Genomic DNA, 20,794 nt, shown 5'->3' on the forward strand with positions numbered 1-20,794 from the left:
AACTGAATCCAGCAGCACATCATAAAGCTTATCCACCACAATCAAGTCTACTTCATCCCTGAGATGCAGGAGTGGTTCAACATATGCAAATCAATAAACAGAATTCATCACATGAACAGAACTAAAGAGAAAAACCATATGATTATCTCAATAGATGAAGAAAAAGGACTTTGATAAAGTTCAACATCCCTTCATGTTAAAAACTCTAAATAAACTAGGTTTGAAGGAACATACCTCAAAATAATAAAAGCCATTTATGACAAACCCACAAACAATATACTGAATGGGCAAAAGTTGGAAGCATTCCCCTTGAAAACTGGCACAAGACAAGGATGCTCTCTACCACTCCTATTCAAATAGCATTGGGAGTTCTGGCCAGGGCAATCAGGCAAAATAAATAAATAAAGCGTATTGAAATAGAAAGAGAAGAAATCAAACTGTCTTTGTTTGCCCATGACATGATCTCATACCCAGAAAACCCCATCATCTCAGGCCAAAAGTTTCTTAAGCAGATAAGCAACTTCAGCAAAATCTCAGGATACAAAATCAACATGCAAAAATCATAGGCATTCCTATACACCAACAACAGACAAGCATAAAGTCAAATCATGAATGAACTCCCATTCACAATTGCTACAAAGAAAACAAAATACCTAGGAAAACAGCTAACAAGGAATGCGAAGCACCTCTTCAAAGAGAACTACAAACCACTGCTCAAAGAAATCAGAGAAGACTCAAACAAATGGAAAAACAATCCATGCTCATGGATAAGAAGAATCAACATCATGAAAATAGCCATACTGCCCAAAGTAATTTATAGATTCAATGATTAAACTACCATTGATATTCTTCACAGAATTAGCAAAAACTATTTTAAAATTCACATGGAACCAAAAAAGAACTGGCATAGTCAAGGCAATCCTAAGCAAAAAATAATAAAGCTGGCAACATCACCCTACCCAACTTCAAACTATACTACAAGGCTACAGTAACCAAAACAGCATGGTATTGGTACAAAAACAGACACATAGACCAATGGAACAGAACAAAGAACTCAGAAATAAGACCATACATCTACAATTGTCTGATCTTCAACAAATCTGACAAAAACAAGCAATGGAGAAAGTATTCCCTATTTAATAAATGGTGCAGAAAATTGAAAATGGACCTTTTCCTTACATCTTATACAAAAATTAACTCAAGATGGATTAAAGACTTAAATGTAAAACCCAAAACTATAAAACCCTAGAAGAAAATCTAGGCAATATCATTCAGGACATAGGCATGGGCAAAGATTTCATGACAAAAATATCAAAAGCAATTGCAACAAAAGCAAAAATTTACAAATGGGATCTAATTAAACTAAAGAACTTCTGCACAGCCAAAGAAACCATTGAGAAAACAGACAACCTATAGAATGGGAGAAGATTTTTGCAATCCATCCATCTGACACAGGCCTAGTATCCAGAGTCTACAAGGAACTTAAACAAATTTACACGAAAAAAACAACCCCATTAAAAAGTGGGCAAAGGACATGAACAGACACTTCTCAAAAGAAGATATATAAGCAGCCAAAAAACATATTTTAAAAAGCTTAATATGGCTGATTATTAGAGAAATGCAAATTAAAACCACAATAAGATATCATCCCACACCAGTCAGAATGGTGATTATTAAGAAGTCAAGAAACAACAAATGCTGGTGAGGCTGTGAAGAAATAGGAACACTTTTACATTTTTGGTGGGAATGTAAATTAGTTCAAACATTGTGGAAGACAGTGTGGAAATTCCACAATGACCTGGAACCAGAAATACCCTTTGACCCAGTAATCGCATTACTAGGTATGTACCCAAAGGAATATAAATCATTCTATTATAAAGATACATGCATGCATATGTTCACTGCAGCACTACTCACAATATCAAAGGCATAGAATCAACCCAAATGTCCATCAGTGATAGACTAGATAAAGTAAATGTGGTACAATACACACCCTGGAACACTATGTGGCCATAGAAAGAAATGAGATCATGTCTTTTACAGGGATATGGATGGAGCTGGAAGCCATTATCATCTGAAAACTAACACAGGAACAGAAAACCAAATACCACAAGTTCTCACTGGGAGCTGAAAGATGAGAACACGTGGACACAGGGAGGGGAAAAACACACACTGGGGTCTGCTGCGGTGTGTGAGAGAAGAGGGAGAGCATCAGGAAAAATAGTTAATGCATGCTGGGCTTAATACTTAGGTGATGGGTTGATAGGTGCAGCAAACCACCTTGGCACACATTTACCTATGTAACAGACCTGTGTATCCTGCACATGTACCCCAGAACTTAAAATAAAATAAAAGTCACAATTCTTCCATTAAGTCTTTTCACAGTAGTTTCAGTTTACCTTCATGGCTTCAGTCTCAATTTGGCATTTAGAATATACTAATTTATACATAGCTATCTAATTTAGGTGTTTATACTCTAAACAGTATGAAACAGTAGTTAAGACCAACAGCTGTAGAGCTAGACTTTCTGGGTTTGAAACTTCAATCATCCTATACTTTGCTGGCAATTTTGATCTTGGGCAAGCTACTAAATTTCTTTTTCAGTATACTATATATGCTTAAGGTAGAATGTATACATATGTATAGATATACATACATACTAAAATTGTGTTTACATAGGATGTATAGTATGTGTGTGTATATATATGCATATTTAATATACACATACATATTTGTAGCTTCTACCTAGTTCAGTGGGGATAATTATAATAACCAATGTTTATTAAGTTAGGCACTGTATCAAACACTCTAGGCACTGTTTGAAGTATTAATTTATTAATTTATTTGATTTTCATTACAACTCTAGAGATTAACATATTAGTGTCCTCATTTCACAGATGAAAACACTGAAGAAAAGAGAGATTAAGTAACTTTCCTAAGTCAAAAATTACCAGTAAAGTGGAAGATATAGGATTCTAACACAGGAGTCCCGCTCTGGAAACCTAGCTCCTTGCTACTGTGGTATACAGCTTTCCTCCATGTTATACAGTAGCCTCAATAAATTCTTATGAGATTAAATTGAATTTGTGGAAAAAATGAGTAGTATACATTTGGTATACAAAAATAATGGTATACATTTACATGCCACACATCATAATATGCTTCACTGGAACCAGTCTCTGTTGCCTTTTAGAAAGAGTAGTTTCATGGAGGAATACTGAATTCTCCTTTAACTTATTGTTGTTATCAATCTTCCTGTATTGCCATTTTTAAAAGTCTTAAGATGAAGAAAGGGTCCTTTTCCTCTAAATGCCTTTTATTTGCTTTTAGAGAAACAAAACTGTGTTTAAACGTTTAAAGCAACTTGAAGCCCAATGATATACAAGGTTTCTTTCAGAAATGGGACTCTGATTCTAAAACAAGTACTGAAAATTTGTTGGGTTCCTACCAGGTGAATGGCTCTTTCCTAGGCAATGTGAAATTGCAAAGATTAATAAGGACAACTTCACAAGAACTTCTAGAAAATACGACTTTTAAATAATGTAGATTTATACAGGAAGTACAGAGTATTCTCCGTTATATGAGTCTCCTATTGTTCTAAAAATAGAGTCAGGTGAGCACCTGTGTCTGGTTTTATTTTAACTCTCCCTGTAGAATTCCAGGAGTTTTACTTCTGACATACTTTTTATGGATCATTTATACTAAGTGAGAGTAATAGGTTCCAATTTTTTCACAATTACCATGTACAAATGACGTCTTCCTGCATCTGATACCAAAAATCACATCCCAGCTGTCACATCTAAAGGAAATCTGCTCTTGGAAGGTATCCAGCTTTTTTACTAACCTCAGGCAATACTAAAATGCCTCTGGTGTATGGAGTAGAAGAAGGCGATATTAAAAGTATTTGCAAACATGGTTTACTTTATCATTTTTAAATGAACAAAGAACAAAGGTAAAATATTCAGTGACTTCTGTGATTCAAAATGGCAATTTTAATTTCCAATTTTCCCTAAGACAAAGTCCTTTTTATCCAACTATTCACCATAGTAACATGAGTATTCATTGTATTAAAATCATCCCACTAGATTGTCCTTGCTTTAGGAAATGTCAAAAACAAAGCCAAAGCTAAATCAGATTACGTACCAATAAAATGGAGTTTACATCACGGACAAGCAGGAGGTCTCTTAGGATCTGAAATCTAGGACTTTTGAGTGCTTGTGGATAGACTGAGAAATGCTCTCATGTGCAATTTTGATAGAAAATTTTATTAAAATCCTTCAGTTTGTTTCTACCCCCTACCTTGTCTACTAACTACTAAATCTACTCAGGAATTTAATTTTCATTCTCAAAGTCTCAACAGGGTTAGAGCTCTGCAAGTGACTTCAAAATATAGGTACTGCTCTTTTTGTTTTATATTTTATTTTTTCCAGGAATAAGTACATCAGCAAAGAAATGTTCTCAGTTTAGAAACCATAATCTAACATTCAAGATTCTATACTTATCTGGTCCCAACACACCTTTTCTGTGATAAGTCTAAGTTATCCCACTAGGATATAGCCAAAATGAACTATTCTATTATTTGCTTTCTGCCTCCCTACCTTTAATGATGTTTCTTCTGCCTGAAATGATCTTTTCTCTATGTTGGCCAGTCTTCAAGACCTACCTCATGGCATTCACTACTTTCCATATTCTGCCATAGTTACTTGTATTTTGTAGTTACAACCCATTACCTGTGACCTCCTGAAGGCAGAGACCTACAGACTTTTATATCCTTGCCCAGTACAGTTCTTTCTAGAACATTGTAGAGTTTTGTATATTTGTTTTTAAAAATTGCACTATTCTGAGATTCAACTGACTCTGTGCCAATTTGGGGGGAAACAGCAGCACACTGAGGAAATTTCTTCAGAGAAGAGAAGTGAAATTCAGAGATGTAACAAAATGCCATATTTAAGCAGGTAAATTTAATCCAAATATCATATTACTCACTTGTCTTTGAAGTTTATTGAGAATTTTAAGCAGATTAATGTTTTACATTAACTAATCACCAGCAATTCAAAATATTATACTCTATCAAATGGGAACTTGAATTGTTCTATTTATATATGTTGTATTCTATTTATAATATATTTCATTTAGTGTTTCATCTAGAATAAAATGCCAAGAAATAAAGTTATTAAAACAAGTTGTGTTTGACTTTCAGTAAAATGTTTTGTCCTGGACACTTTTAATGACTAAGTGTCACTAAATCTAGGTAAATTTGCCCCTATTATTTTCTTTAAGCCTTTAAAGAAAGGCTTTTTTTTAACCCCTTAATTTTAGTCTTAAACAATAAACAAGAAAGACCTTAAGTTGCTGTTAAATTTTCCCAAAGTCCTAGTAATCTTTCAGTCATGAATAAAGTAGTTGGTATAATCCAGAGAAGCAAAGAATCTGCACACAGAATTCTAAGAGAGTTTGAATCAGCCTGGTAGGTAGATGCAAAGTTTAAACACAAAATCTTTCATCAAGTCACAATTCTTATTGTCAGTAAATAATTGAATTGGATATAGCATGTTGTTCTTTGTTTGCATTTTTGTAACTATCTTTATTTCAGTGTACCATATATAATTTCTTATTTGATAAAGAGAGTAAGGGAGAGGGAACAAAACTAAACTGCATGATGACTGTTACAAAGTCCTGCCAATAGCCCATCCAACCTCTTAGAATGTCTATAACAAAGTCTGTCGACAAAGGATGTTGACAATAATATGTTTGCTATATGTCAGGTACTCTTAAAAGTGTTTCATATACATTAACTCACTTAATGTTTACCACAACTCTCTGAGGTAGGTGCCATTATTATCCCTATATTACATATCCGGAAACAAGCCAAGATGATACAGCTAGTAAGTAGCATAGCTAAGAATTGAACCCAGAAAACATGGCAGTCCAGACACTGAACTATTGCACTAGCCTCTGACTGTAGCCAGCTGTTACAAACCAGAAGAATTTGCAAATCAACTTTCTATTGCTCTAATACAAGCAAACAGGCACTTTGGAGGCACTATCAGGAAGCGTGTTCCAGTTTGGGATTTTGGGGAAACAAGCGCTTTACATCTTCTCTACCCACCTTCCTGCAACTTCAGCAAGCATATTGGAATAAAAGAGAAGAGAGTAATGGCCTTACTCTTCACCAAGCAGCAGCTAAGGTCCGCTTCTGTAATTAGTTGGTCCTGATCTGCTTTCTCAGAGCCTGAGGTAAATCCTATTCCCCCATTTTATTCAAAGGACTCTCCAAATGACCTAGTTAGTAACAGACACTTCCATATTTGCTACTCTTTATTGCCAAGTTTTATCCCTATACAGTAAAAACCCCTTCCATAATACTCAATTACCCACACTGAGCCTGGAATTAGACAGGACTGATCAAGTCTCTATGCTGAGCTGATATTTCTGCCTCCTGCCAGTGAACTAGGTCCACCTTCAGTCTCAGACTGACAATGATGGCTTATACAACATGCAAAGCTATTTTACTGATTCACAGTTTATAAAGCCCTGTACAAGAAATCATGCATTCTAAAAGTCTTTAATGCAATTTTAAATAAAGTTATGGGATGCATAATTATACAGTTTGACCTAAGCCTTCATTTATCTAATATCAAGAAATTTACATGAGGAAAAAGAAGTTACATGTAACTCCTTCTAGGATTAATCAGCTTATAGATTAAGTTAAAACTGATTGTAGCATACTGCCTACCAAAAGTCAATTCAAAGTGTGAACACAGTTTATTGTATACATTGTCTAATCTCCTTGAAAGCAGGAAATGACTTTTTCTTTTCTGCATTCCTCCTAACACCAAATCCATACAGTATCATGCAATGATCAGCCTTTACTATGTTTACTGAATTGAAGAATTACTCAAATAGTTTTTTATTGGCAGCTTACCTTTAGAAACCTTTATGATGTATCATGAAATACATGTAAAATAGTATAAATGAAGGCAACATTTGTAAGGAAGATGGCCAATCATTACTGGGCAAGTTTACAATCAGTTTTATCATTCCAAAGGGCAAGATTATCTTGCCACGCAAGAAGAAAGATTGACATTGCATTCAACTACATTCTAACCAGTCTTTGCTTTTTATTGTAGTGTATTTTGAAATAGTAACAGAGAAAAATTTCTCTGATTTGTGACAGAAATGACAATTCTAAAATAGTAATTGTTTTCCACCTTACAAAATTATCGAGATATCCTCATTTAAATGCTACTAAAGGAAAGTAACCAAAAATCTTTACAGTTTGGTTCTCTTGAAAGGTCAGGAATACAGTGAAAAATAGCAGAATGCTGTGAAACCAATACCAAGAGGAATCCCAAAGCAATGCCAAGAAACAGAATGTACTCATAATGACTAATACATGCAAATACTGGAAATAAATTCTAACAGATTAGACAGGTTTTGTTGCAATTAAAAGGTATATTCAAATCATTTCAAAATTAATCAAGCTTAAGAATATGCCAATCTTCCCTACTAATAAGAATATAAGCTGGCTAAGTAGCCTGAATAACATATAAATTATAGTCAATATCAGTAGGCAGAATGTGTTTTAATTAAAAGGAGAAACTTACCCCTTAACTGAATCAATTCATTGTTTCAGACTTCCTTAAATATATTCATTTTTTAATCTATGTCATTTCACCCTGATAAGGGATTAAATTACAATCAGGCTACAGAATCATGAAGACAAAACCATCTTGCTGTTAAGAACTGCTGCAACATGTTTATCTCTTTTTAATTACTTTATTTAATATGGAGTACCTGAAAAGTTCTCTAACATTGAGGCAGAAGTATGTGCAATATTTTAAAAAATGAAATATATTTCCTTCAAAATCTGAATGTCAAATATAGGTAGTTTCTTACCCAAGTATATAATTCTGAGGATATACTACAACAAATCAAAGTTAATGCATTATATATAACTTGATGGGTGAAAATAGTTTAAAATAAATGGCAGAGTTTCAGGACAAAATGGACATTGAAATCCAAATCATTTGCCTGTTTAATATAGTCAAGTATTTTCAGTTTGAAAATGAAAGTAAGCAAAGGACGAAGCTCTCTGGGTAAAAAAATCTTCAACAAGCTTAAATGTCACAAGCTTTCTTTGTGAAAAACAGATTTATAGTCTGCTTTCATCTATGAACAATTCATTAGTATATATCTACCTTAAAAGCACCAAGAGCATCAGTATTTCAATAGATCTCAGAAATGATTAAAACCGATGTCTTTAAAACAGTTCAGATAATGCAACATAAATTTCAGGAAATTAGTTTATAGGTCAGATGCTGACAAAGATGATTCTATTCACCAAACTTTCATTGCTATATGGCATACTACACTGGTAGCAGCATCAGTTTCTATGCTTAAGAAATTCCAAATAATAAAAATATTTGTAATATATCACTATCTGTAAGCAGCTAGCTATGATGTATCCTTATCAATTTGATCAATTTATACTATTTTTATCACTTGAAGTAAAATATAAAGATTGACTCTATTCAGGCTTAATCTGGAAAATCTGAAGCGCCCCAAACCTTGCTTTTAATTACATTCAAAGAATCTCTTCCTTTACCACCCTCTCCCCCAAAAAGCTAAAGTAAACACAAATTTAAACACATACACACGCACAGGCACACACATACACACACATTTCTAATAATCATATTGTTCAGCTGCCGTAAATCTTACTTGTTCAAATATCCTAAGGAAAGTCTGACAATAAACAATTACATTAATCAACATATTTTCAATGAGTAAGAACTAGAATAAACAAGCACCCTACATTCTAATATTATCATCATAATTCATGAGGTCATACCTGATGACTTAGAGATTGAAAAGGCTCACAGGTTCCAGACTGCATGACCTTTCTATTTCCAGAAACCCCTAAAGACTGCATTTCCTGTCTTACAAAAGATAATCACAGCCATCTCTATGTCTCAGCATCTTCAGGGCTAGTGAAAAAAATATCAAACAGCAGATCTGTCCATCAGTATCTGTTTAAGCCATCATCAAGATGTCAAATCATATACTATTTATCATCTCCCCTGTGCAGTTACAAACACCCCATACTAAGAGAGACTGACACAGTTGTATTTGCTGATGCTGCTAATGCTGTCTGAAAACAGTAAGCTTACTGCTTAGAGCAATTCTGCATCATCCAAACAGAGAATGAGCCACATCCTTCAGATTTCCCATTTCTGATACTATGAAGATTTCATTTGCCAAGGAGAGTCAAATTTTTTCAGTCCTTTAAAAATAAGCAGTTCTCCTTTTAATTAAGTATCCAATGTGTCTGTTGCAAATACCGTGTTAAAATGTCAACTCTTAATTATTAGGCAGCTTTCTCTATACGTGACTAAGCTTTAGGCTTTATGACTTACCAAGCAAAATTATATTCTCTTAAAGGAATCTTCCCTCCAAACTCTGAATATCATCACTTATCCACCCATCAAAATGATGAGTGCCTAAAAGGATTTTATTTTGGCAATCTTTGATAGTTGTGTAAATAGTAAATAGGTAAATACATATTCACCTTTTAATTTTCAGGAATTTCATTTATGTATCAGATTCATCATATGAACATACATTTTATATTTTATTTAATTTCTTTTCTAAAGAGTTTAACATGCAAAAGATTTGCCAAGCAAAATTGTACTCTTTTGAAGGAATCTTCCCTCCAGACTATGGGCATCATCACTTATCCACCCATCAAAATGATGAGTGCCTACACAGGAGTTTTATTTTGGCAATCTTTGATAGTTGTGTAAATAGTAAATAGGTAAACACATAGTCCCGTTTTAATTTTCAGGGATTTCATTTATGTTTCAGATTCTTCAGACCAACATACATTTTATCTTTTTATTTAATATCTTCTAAAGAGTTTACATGTAAAAGATAATGTGGTATTACCAAATTCTAAAACTGCATGGTTAAGTCAAGTAATGAAACCTATGTAAGTTATTGGCATTTTACTATGAATTTTCACTGTGTCTTAATTATCAAAGTTTGAGTACTGTTTTCTTTTACCACAACATAGCAGAATCAGGAAACTTTAAGATTGATAAAGTGTTCTAATAATAGAATCAATATCTCAAAATTATAATTAGAAATGCTTTCTCTTTACCATGTGACAAAAGGTTGTGTTTTAGAAATAAAGAAAACACAAACCAAAAAAAAAAAAAGAAAAGACTAAGATTATAGTCAATTCAACTACATTCAAAATTAAGACACCAAGTACAACATATCATCCTGAAACAGCCCTCACATTATGAACAGCCTGAATTCTTGACTATGAACACTTTATTTACCTGTGAATGGTTTCCCTTCTTTCACACACAACATTTGATGGAGACTAGCCACAATGAGTCTTAAGAAACTGGGCTGATCCAAATTATACCTTTAGAAAAACTACTGCCTCTAACTGCACAGGTTGGAGACACAGAGCTTGGTATTCTGCTGTATGTGTACTATAACACATCTGAATGAAAAATCACATGTAAACAAATATTTCTATCTATGTAGTATTTACCCTCTTTTAATCAAAATAGGTACTCATCCTTTAAGACCTATCTTCTCAATAAAGCCTTCCTAAGCTACATCGTCTCTCTTTCTATATTCATTCTTTCCTGTAGAAAATATTGAACATCTGTGTGTCAGGTACCGTATAGGTGCTAGGGACTCCATAACAAACAACACAAAACCTGACATCATAGAAAGCAGATAAATCAAACAAGTATGTTTTGTTATAACTGAAGAATTAAAAGCTGATATGAAAGCAGTAGCAAGGCATCCTACCCTAATCTAGGGATCAGAGAGGATTTCCCTAGGGAAGTACTGTTAAAACAGAAGATTCTGAGCTAGTCACATTCAAGGAACGGCAAATATAGAATAGGTTAGACCATAAAGTGTAAGAACAGAGGGGAGAGATGAGAAGCGAGGCCCAGTCATGGTAAGTCTCAGGAGCCATTTAAAGAGTGTGAGCTTTACCCTTAGGGAAATGAGAAACCGTCAGCATAATCAGGTTTAAAATATCCTGGCTACTCTATAGACAATTGAGTAAAACAAAACTGGAGGACGGGAGACAAATTAGAAGAACGTTACATAATTTCAATCAGGGGATGATGATGGCCAGAACCAAAGAAGTGGCAGTAGGAATGAAGAGAAATGAATAGATTTCAGATACACATCTTACTGAAAAAAGATAGAATTCAGGGATTGAATGTGAGAAATGAGGAAAAGAGAAACATCAAGCAAGGTTCATTCCTAATCTCCTATACGATTACATATCAAAGTTATTAAATGAATCAATAATGAAAAATACAAAAATAGAACTTTTCTTTCAGGTATTTTGTCACAGCATGAATACAAACAATGATATTTTTATCATTCTCTGGATGTTATTAATTAGTATATATAATCGAATTTCCTTCAGTGTTTTCTTGTAAGTACAATTGATCTTTGTAATAAAAACATGAAACCTGAGTGCAAAGCAGCTCTTAATCTCTGTATTATCTAGTTGACAAGATCTATTTAAACCAAAAAATTACTTAAAATCTATTATTTGACCCTCTTAATAGTCAATTATTAAAAACTATGATACCCCATTTTTAGAAAACCATTGCTCTAAAACAAATTAATTATTCATACAGTATGTTACTCATACCAGGGTTATTAAGATATGGTCATACTAGTAAAGCAGAATACCTCTAGACTTTCCCTAATAAGACTTAACAAATATTTGATAAAAGAAATGAAAAGTAGCCAAAACCCAGCAGAACACCCTTGGACTGAATGAAGAGAGAGCCAAAAGAGTGTATCTTTGTCCATTTGGGCTGCTGTAACAAAATACCACAACAACAAATATTTATTTCTCACAGCTCTCAAGGCTGAGAAGTCTCACTCTAACCTCACATGGCAGAAAGGGGGCAAGGCAACTCTCTGGGGCCTCTTTTACAAGGGCACCAATTTGATTTACGAGGGCTCTGCCCTCACGGTCTAATCGTCTCCCAAATGTCTCACCTAATGCCATTATATTGGTGATTACATTTTCAAACACGAACTTTGGAGGTGCAACAACATTCAGACCACAGCAGGGTAAAAAGCACACATTGAAGGTAACTCTATTTATTTAATGACTTGCTGCACATAAGAACATCTCAAATAATAAAGGATTAGCATCTTAAAAAGAGCAAGAACTTCTTTATAATAATTACTACTCATTTAGCTCTTGCTTTTCATCTCTTAGGGATCATGTGATCCAATACACTTATTTTACAGATGGGGAAAACTAAACTCTAGGGGAGCTAAGTACATACCCAAGATCAGTTATTAGGAGGGCCAAGGTCTAAATTTAGAATTCCTGTTTCCTGGCTTTCCCCAATAGAAGTCACTGTTTGAAATTATACATATATATATATATTATTATTATTATTTTTTTNTATTTAATGACTTGCTGCACATAAGAACATCTCAAATAATAAAGGATTAGCATCTTAAAAAGAGCAAGAACTTCTTTATAATAATTACTACTCATTTAGCTCTTGCTTTTCATCTCTTAGGGATCATGTGATCCAATACACTTATTTTACAGATGGGGAAAACTAAACTCTAGGGGAGCTAAGTACATACCCAAGATCAGTTATTAGGAGGGCCAAGGTCTAAATTTAGAATTCCTGTTTCCTGGCTTTCCCCAATAGAAGTCACTGTTTGAAATTATACATATATATATATATAATTATTATTATTATTATTTTTTGAAACGGAGTCTCGCTCTGTCGCCCAGGCTGGGGTGCAGAGGTCGGATCTCAGCCCACTGCAAGCTCCGCCTCCTGGGTTCACACCATTCTCCTGCTTCAGCCTCCCAAGTAGCTGGGACTACAGGAGCCCGCCACCTCCCCCGGCTAGTTTTTTGTATTTTTTAGCAGAGACGGGGTTTCACCAGGTTAGCCAGGATGGTCTCGATCTTCTGACCTTGTGATCCACCCGTCTCAGCCTCCCAAAGTGCTGGGATTACAGGCTTGAGCCACCGCGCCCGGCTGAAGTTATATTTTTGTATAAATACACTATATCTTAGTCATTCAAATAACATTCATTTTAATATTTTTAGTTGAGAAACAGTAAAAAAATCTATAAGAATCACAAGGTTTCTATATTAAAGTTTACTTTTATCATAAAGAATTTACCTTTTATTTGTATTCAAAAGTGACTTGCTTCAAATACCTCAGTAAATGCAAGTAATTCATTTTGTTTTACATACTATTGCTTTAAAAAGTATAAATTAGTTCATCTTCTCAAAATAACTTGGCAAAATGTATTGTCTTAAAAATGTTCAATCATTCACCTTAGTATTTCCTGTCTGAAGGCAATAGTGCAGATTAAGATTTATGCTCCAAGATTTTTAGTGCTACATTATTTAAAAGTAAAAAAAAAAATAGAAACAATAAGAGAAAGATTAATTAAATTATGGAACACCAAAACTGTAATGCCATGTAACCACTGAATATTAAGAACAAAAGATGTTAATGACAAAGGAAAATATATAGCATAATAGCATATTAAATGGAAAGTAAGATACCAATATATTTGTGGGGTACAACCCCAACTATGTAAAACATACATCGAAAAAAAAGACAAAATGTCTGATTTTTTAAAGATGGCTCCCAATATGACTTATCTTATAAATATTTACCTACAGACTTCATTGTTTTTCATAAAAATAGAAACTAGTTTCTTTGGAGTATTTCAATAGTTCAACAAATACCCCTATTTCTCATGTGCTTCCTCTTCTCACTAAAAATTTTGCTTCAGATTTCAGTCTTTCTAATGTTGTACTCAAATTTCTGATCTAATTTCATAAAAATATTCAAATCTACTTTCATTGACTATCCAAACTTTAAAAAAAAAAACTCATTCCTTATGTGCTTTGCATATGATTTATTATGTGTGTGTGTGATGGATTGTTTACTTTCACACTTTATTTGTACTGGGCTAAAGCTGGTACAGACTGTTTTTGACAAATTCGCTCTCACAACAGTTTTAGTGCTATATGAAAAAACTGGAAAAATTGTATGACATAACTTTTTGACACTATTTGTCTAACTAATCATTGTTAGTTAGATTTTATCTTAAGTGATTTTCACTAATAGCAGGACAATGGAAAGCACTGAGAGTACTGCAGAGTACCTATTTCTCTTTTTTTGAGAAGTGATGAAACTACCATATTTTCACATTTACAAGGAATATGGTTGAACTTGAGGGCATAGGTCACCACGTATGTATAGTGTACAGCAAAGCTATTAGGAAAGAACACCTTATAGATGGAGGCTGGCCATTTCTACTGAAATCCTAATTATTATGGCAAATAATCAACACTGCTTGTTGGGGTAGATGTTGTAGGGTGTCACAACACATAGGGTCAGTTCAGATGAAGTGTTTGTGCCTCAAATAAAACACCTTTGCTTTTCTAAACAGGTAAAGATACGGTATCCTTTCAATATACAAATGACTGCAGCAAACCTTAATAATACACCTTTTTTTTACTGCAGTTATTAATAGATTTCTTTTATTTCTAATTTCATCATCATCAGTAAAACTGTATAGTGGATCACACAATAGAGGAAAATAAGAGATATAATAATTTTCTGGATAATATTGACTTTGTATTTGGCTAACTTTTATACCTATTATAAAAGTGCTTCATATCTATACAGACAGAAGAAAACATAAAGATCGAAAAGGTGGGGAGAATCACTCATAAAATTTCATTATACACAGATAACCATTGTTGATATTTTAGTTTTAGTATTTTAAATAACATACACATAAAATGATAGTAAACTATTCATCTTTACCAAGTATTATATTAACATTTCCTTATGTCAGTAAGTATTTTCTGTAACATAATGTTTAATGGCTAACTGGTATTCTATAATATAGAGGTACCATACTTCATTGAACCAATCTCCTATTCTTAGACTTTTCTATTTTTTCTATTTTCAATATTATAAATAACAATGTAATAAACATATTTGTGCACATAGCCTTACACATATCATCTATTGTCTTAGAATAAATCCCAATAAGTAAACTTACTGGATCAAAGAATATAAATGTTTTGAGGCTTTGGGTAAAATTGCTGAATTTCCTTCCAGAAGGGTTATATCTATTTACATTCTGCAATAGAAATACCTTGTTTCCTCATTGTCTGGCCAAAACTGTGTCATCACACACTCTCTACGTAGAATAATAGTTTCAAATAGTTAATATGAAAATGGAAAAGGAATGGTAACAACAAGTTAGGATAAATAAAGCTTCCTTGTTTCTATGCTTATAGACAAAGATACCCTGCTAATCCATAAAGAACATACCTAGGATTGTAAGACAAAAAAACTCTTTGAATAGAAGTTACTAAAAGATGGCAAAGCAGACTAATTGAAAACCAGTGCAATGATAAATGTAGACATAGACTTTATTTTTTCTCTCTGACACCTGTAGAATGAGCGGACCTAGAAAGAGAGTCATTTTCCCATGGCAAGCTATTTTACTCTTTGAAACAGAAAGACAGATTTTGTAGCCTTAAGAAACCTTCCAAATGACTATCAAACATACCTTCAGCCAAGGAATAACTTGGGAGGACCAAAAGCCACCAAAAGTCTCCAAAATACCATGTGTAAAGACAGTATTTTTTAATGTATCAACTTATTCTCTCCAAGCACTATTCCAGTGCTAAGTAAATGATAGGAATATATAAATAAAATTTGCATTTTATTTAATATTTAAAAGTTTTCATTGTTTACAAAATCCAATGAAATAATGATCCCTTAAGTGAAATTTTTTGATAAACTTAGCTATCATTAAAATGCAATCTTGGCTTATTTCACTTAACATAATGACCTCCAGTTTCATCCATGTTGCTGCAAATAACAGGATTTTGCTCTTTTATGGCTACATAATATTTCATTGTGTATGTATACCACATTTTCTTTATCCATTCATCTGTGGTTGGACACTTAGGTTGATTCCATATCCTGGCTGTTGTGAAATGCTGCAATAAACATGGGAATGCATATATCTCTTCAATATACTGATTTCCATTCTTTTGGATAGATACTCAGCAGTGGAATTGGGTCATATGGTAGTTCTATTTTAGTTTTGAGGAACTTCCACACACTATTTTCCACAGTGGCAGTACTACTTTGTGTTTCTACTTATAGTATACCAACATTCCCCTTTCTCTGCATCCTGGCCAGCATCCATTATTTTTTTGTCTTTTGATAAAAGCCATTTTAACTGAGGTGAGATGATATCTCATTGTGGTTTTGATTGGCATATCCCTGATGATTTCACATTCATATCTGGGAGCTAAAATGTGGATCTTATGGGGTAGAGAGTAGAATGGTGGTTATGAGAAGCTAGGAAGGGTAAAAGGCAGGGGATAAACAGAAATTGGTTAATAGGTACAAAATGAAATTAGAAGGAATCAGTTCTAGTATTCACTGTTATAGTAGGGAGATTATAGTCAACAATAACTTACTGCATATTTCCATATAGCTAGAAGAGAGGAATTGGGATGTTCCCAACAAAAGAAAAGATAAATGTTTGAGGTGACAGATATTCCAATTATCCTGATGTGATCACTGCAGTTGTATGCTTGGATCAAAATATCAAATATATCCCTAACTATGTACAACTATTATATATTAAATTAAAATTATTTTAACATTTTAAATGAAACTAAAGAAATAATTAGTGTGCAGTGAAAATGCAATTTTGGCAACACTAAAATTGTACTTAAAGTGATAGTTATGAAAGCTAAAGACAGGTTTTGTCTTTTAAAATCTAACATAGACAGGTTCACAGATCATAAATAAATATGATTGTTAACAGCAAAAAACACCTAAAAGAAAAAACTAAAACCGTCAAAACTCACCCTTTATTTGTCAAAAGGACTCATATGTCTGTGCTTAGAAGCACAGGCTATGGAGGCAGACGGCCAATTTCAAATCCTGGTTTTGACCTTGGTATCTGTATATATGCTTTCTGTCTCAGTTTTCTCAAATGTAAAATGATGATAACCCTAGTGGGATTGTTGTGCAAAGATTAAACGTGATTATTATGTATGAAGCAGGTAGTGCACTGTCATAGAGTAATTGCTGAATATATTTTGCTACTATCACTCTAAAAAAGATTGACTTGTTATAGTATTAAAAAAAGAAAAAACTGTATAAACTAAAATTATGAAATAATCAGACTGAATCAGACACAAAATACATGGCTAAGCAGTAGTTTCCAAGATTTGAGAATAAGAGTGAAGACACTTCAGAGCTCATAGAGCAGAACCTGTTTTTTAAAAAATGCAGTGCTATAACATAGCTTTTATATTCTGATGACTTTGGAGTCAAATACTGACTAAATCTTGGATTCACCAATTAGTAACCATGAGAAAGTTGCTTGAGCTTCCAACCTTAAGTTTCCTCATCTATAAAATACAGTTAATATTGTTTTACCTCATAAAGTTATTTTGAAGGTTAAAGAAGACAATATACATAAGGCAATCAACATAGTCTAACAAATATAAGTTCAATAAATGATATTATTTTATTATTGTTATCATCTTCACTAGTAAGAGAAGATCCAACGGATCCTTTAAAAGTCAATAAGCTAAATGTAGGAGAGAATGTACATAACAGAGGAGAATCAGTTCCTTCTCCTTTTTTCCACATCCAATGGCCATTTCTCTATCCTAATTATTCTCAACATTGGCAACATTTGCCTCACAATCCTGGCACACAGAAATTACTGAATAAATGTGATGGCTATACGAATGACTACCTAGTCACAAAATCCAGTAACCTCTCTTTAGCCTTATTTTCAACCTGTCCAAAACCACTATGTCACTAGCTAGTCAAAACTCTCTACAGGTTTCCTAAGCTAGTATCTGATGACCTCCATAACTGATCCTGAGAGATCTTTCCAATCTCATCAACCACTACTTGCTTTTATTTGTCAATTACTCTGCCTAAACCCAATAGCTCACCATTCCCAATAATCATTCTGTGTTTTAAGGCCTCAAGTTTTGTTCATGCTATTACATCTGACCTTGGTTCAGATCTTAGTGCTGCCATTTAATAACCCTCGGACATTTTACCAGTTGCAAAATTTCTGCGGACCTCAGTTTCCCTATCAATATAGTGTAGATAGTAACAGTATCTATCTACATAGTGTTTGTTGAAAATTAGATTAACTAAAATTATAAAGTGCTTAATTCATAAAGTGCCTCAAATCCAGGAAATAAGAAGTACTTAACAAAAGTTCTTGTTGTTGTTGTAAGAATGCAGGCCTCTCTTCTTCATTTCCATAGTTTTAAATCCTATCTATCCATCAAAGTTTAACAAAGAACATCTTCCATGAAACCTTCCTTGATTACATGCTTTTGGTTCTACCTCCCTTTCTCAAAGCCTTTTAATCCTCAATTTTAACTTCCTGACTACTCTGAAACATTTTCACTTTCTTTTGGGCTTAATCTTGTCTTTCATTTACAATTATTAAGATCCTTAAGACAAATCATATGTATGATTCACTTTCATATTCCTCCATCACACCTAATAAATACACTGGCAACATTTGAACTTAATATGTCCTAAAACTATGCTGTGAATCATTCAAAATGAAGACATTTTTTCAGGCCACTAAAATTACCTTTCTGTGCCGGGATGGCTATTTCAAAACTCAAAACATACTCCTCTTGTTTGAGTCACCTTTGAAGCTACTCTTATGGTAAATAAAAGAACAATTTCAAAGGTGACTCAAACAAGAGAAATATAATAAATGTCGTCTGGGAGCAGTGGCTCACGCCTGTAATCCTAGCACTTTGGGAGGCTGAGGCGGGCAGATCATGAGGTCAGGAGATCGAGACCATCCTGGCTAACATGGCGAAACCCTGTCTCTACTAAAAAAAAACACAAAAAATTAGCCGGGTGTGGTGGTTGGCGCCTGTAGTCCCAGCTACTCGGGAGGCTGAGGCAGGAGAATGGCGTGAACCCGGGAGGAGGAGCTTGTAGTGAGCTGAGATCGCGCCACTGCACTCCGGCCTGGGTGACAGGTAGAGACTCCATCTCAAAAAAATAAGAATAAGAATAATAAAATAAACAAATAAATAAATGTCAGGTAGCCATGTAACTGCTATCATTAAACATTTGTTCCATTGAATTATTGTTCTCTTTAGTATATATGGTTGCAGAATGCAGGAATTAGCCTATTAAGGAGCTCTTAAATGCTATGAAAGAGTGCTTCTTAAGCCTGACTGTAAATAGAACTATAATAATTTTAAACATTCTTACTCTTGAGAAGATATTCTATAAAAATAGCCTAAGGAATGACAGCACAGACATATAAGTGCAATGATGATTATAGCAACAGAATTTGTAACAGCACACTATTGGGAAGCCTCTAAATGCTAATCAATAAATGTTTTGTTAAACATAAATGATTATACGTATGTAGGTTAAAGTCCTCAAAAAACTACAGTTAAGAGTTGATACCAGTGTAATTTTAGATTGAGAGGATGACCAAGGAGAATTTCTCTAAAATCATACCTCCTGAAGGATGAAAATGCAACAGTATGCAAAAGTTAAAGAAAATGAAGTTTTAAAATTATTCTTCATTTCCCTCCAAGAACAACTAGTAATGGGTATATAAGAGCAAATTAAGTAGTATGAATGAAACATCAGCAAAAAGAGTTGATTTGTAAATAATATTTAAAATCAATGCTAATTATAGGTGTGCTAAAAATCAGTTTCAGTCCATGGCACAGAACAGAAAACTTCAGAAATACAGACTAAAGGAAAATCGAAAACCATTTTCTCCTTTACTCAGTTGGCTCTAGGGATTTTTAATTTCTCTGTATTGTAAAGTTATAATATTTATCCAGTCTATATTTTGTTGAACTCCAAATATCTTTCTAGGAAAAGAAGTAATTACTATATCATATTCACATATACAAATATTTATGCTTAGTTACAATTTCACATTCAGTCTTTTTTGTTTATAGATACCTGGAGAATTAAATGGAGTATTGAAATTTAGCTTAAGGCCATAACAACTTTGATTATGGGATAAAAAGATATAAAAAAATTCAGTGTCGACATACTAAGATTTTTAAAATAATCTATCTCAATATTATTAACATCTAGCAGTAATTTTAGACTAAAATAGTAATGACCAAAAGGGATGTGTTAACATTTCTTCCAAAGATAATTCTGCAACTTTATCTTCTGTTGACTGATGGTTACCATTTCAATTTAAAATTGGGTTAAGTTTTAAAGCCTGTTTTAAATTAATTAGGTGAACTAGCAACTCTTCAAAGAACATAAATCAAACAGGAATCTGAATTATTCTGTCCAATAGCCTCAAACATAATAGTTTGTTATGCCCTTATGTTTCTTCACTAAAGCCTTAATCCTTACTAAGTGAGAGGTTTTTTTTTCCTGTTACTTCTAAAGTAAATTCCTCTTTTTAAATATGTACAGTATATATAGGAACAGAATGGCTTTATTCCTGTTTTTTTAACAGTCTGCTGTAGTTTCTGAATTTCATTCATTAAACATTTTATCGTATTTCTGCTTTAACATTGTGAGGTTTAAAGGAAGTAAAATATGGTCTTAGCCTTAAGCAGCATAAAGTATGTCTGGGGAAAAAATACCTGTGCATAAATAATAGCACAACATGTGAGTTGTACATGCAAGTTTTAAGGGAGTTA

The 20,794-nt window shown here is 33.4% G+C and overlaps 1 protein-coding gene across 1 annotated transcript in view; it reads right to left on the reverse strand.

The window, feature by feature from the left end:
• SLC4A10 (solute carrier family 4 member 10) overlaps positions 1-9,126 on the reverse strand; it is a 304,764-nt gene extending 295,638 nt beyond the window's left edge. Inside the window, 1 exon segment of the mRNA XM_017855802.1 lies at positions 8,855-9,126. Within this exon segment, the coding sequence (XP_017711291.1) occupies positions 8,855-8,935 (81 nt within the window). The 5' untranslated portion in view covers positions 8,936-9,126.
• Between the last annotated feature and the right edge of the window lie 11,668 nt (positions 9,127-20,794).

The sequence above is a fragment of the Rhinopithecus bieti genome, unplaced genomic scaffold, assembly GCF_001698545.2.
Source record: "Rhinopithecus bieti isolate Rb0 unplaced genomic scaffold, ASM169854v2 scaffold_40377, whole genome shotgun sequence".
Taxonomy (NCBI): Eukaryota; Metazoa; Chordata; class Mammalia; order Primates; family Cercopithecidae; genus Rhinopithecus; species Rhinopithecus bieti.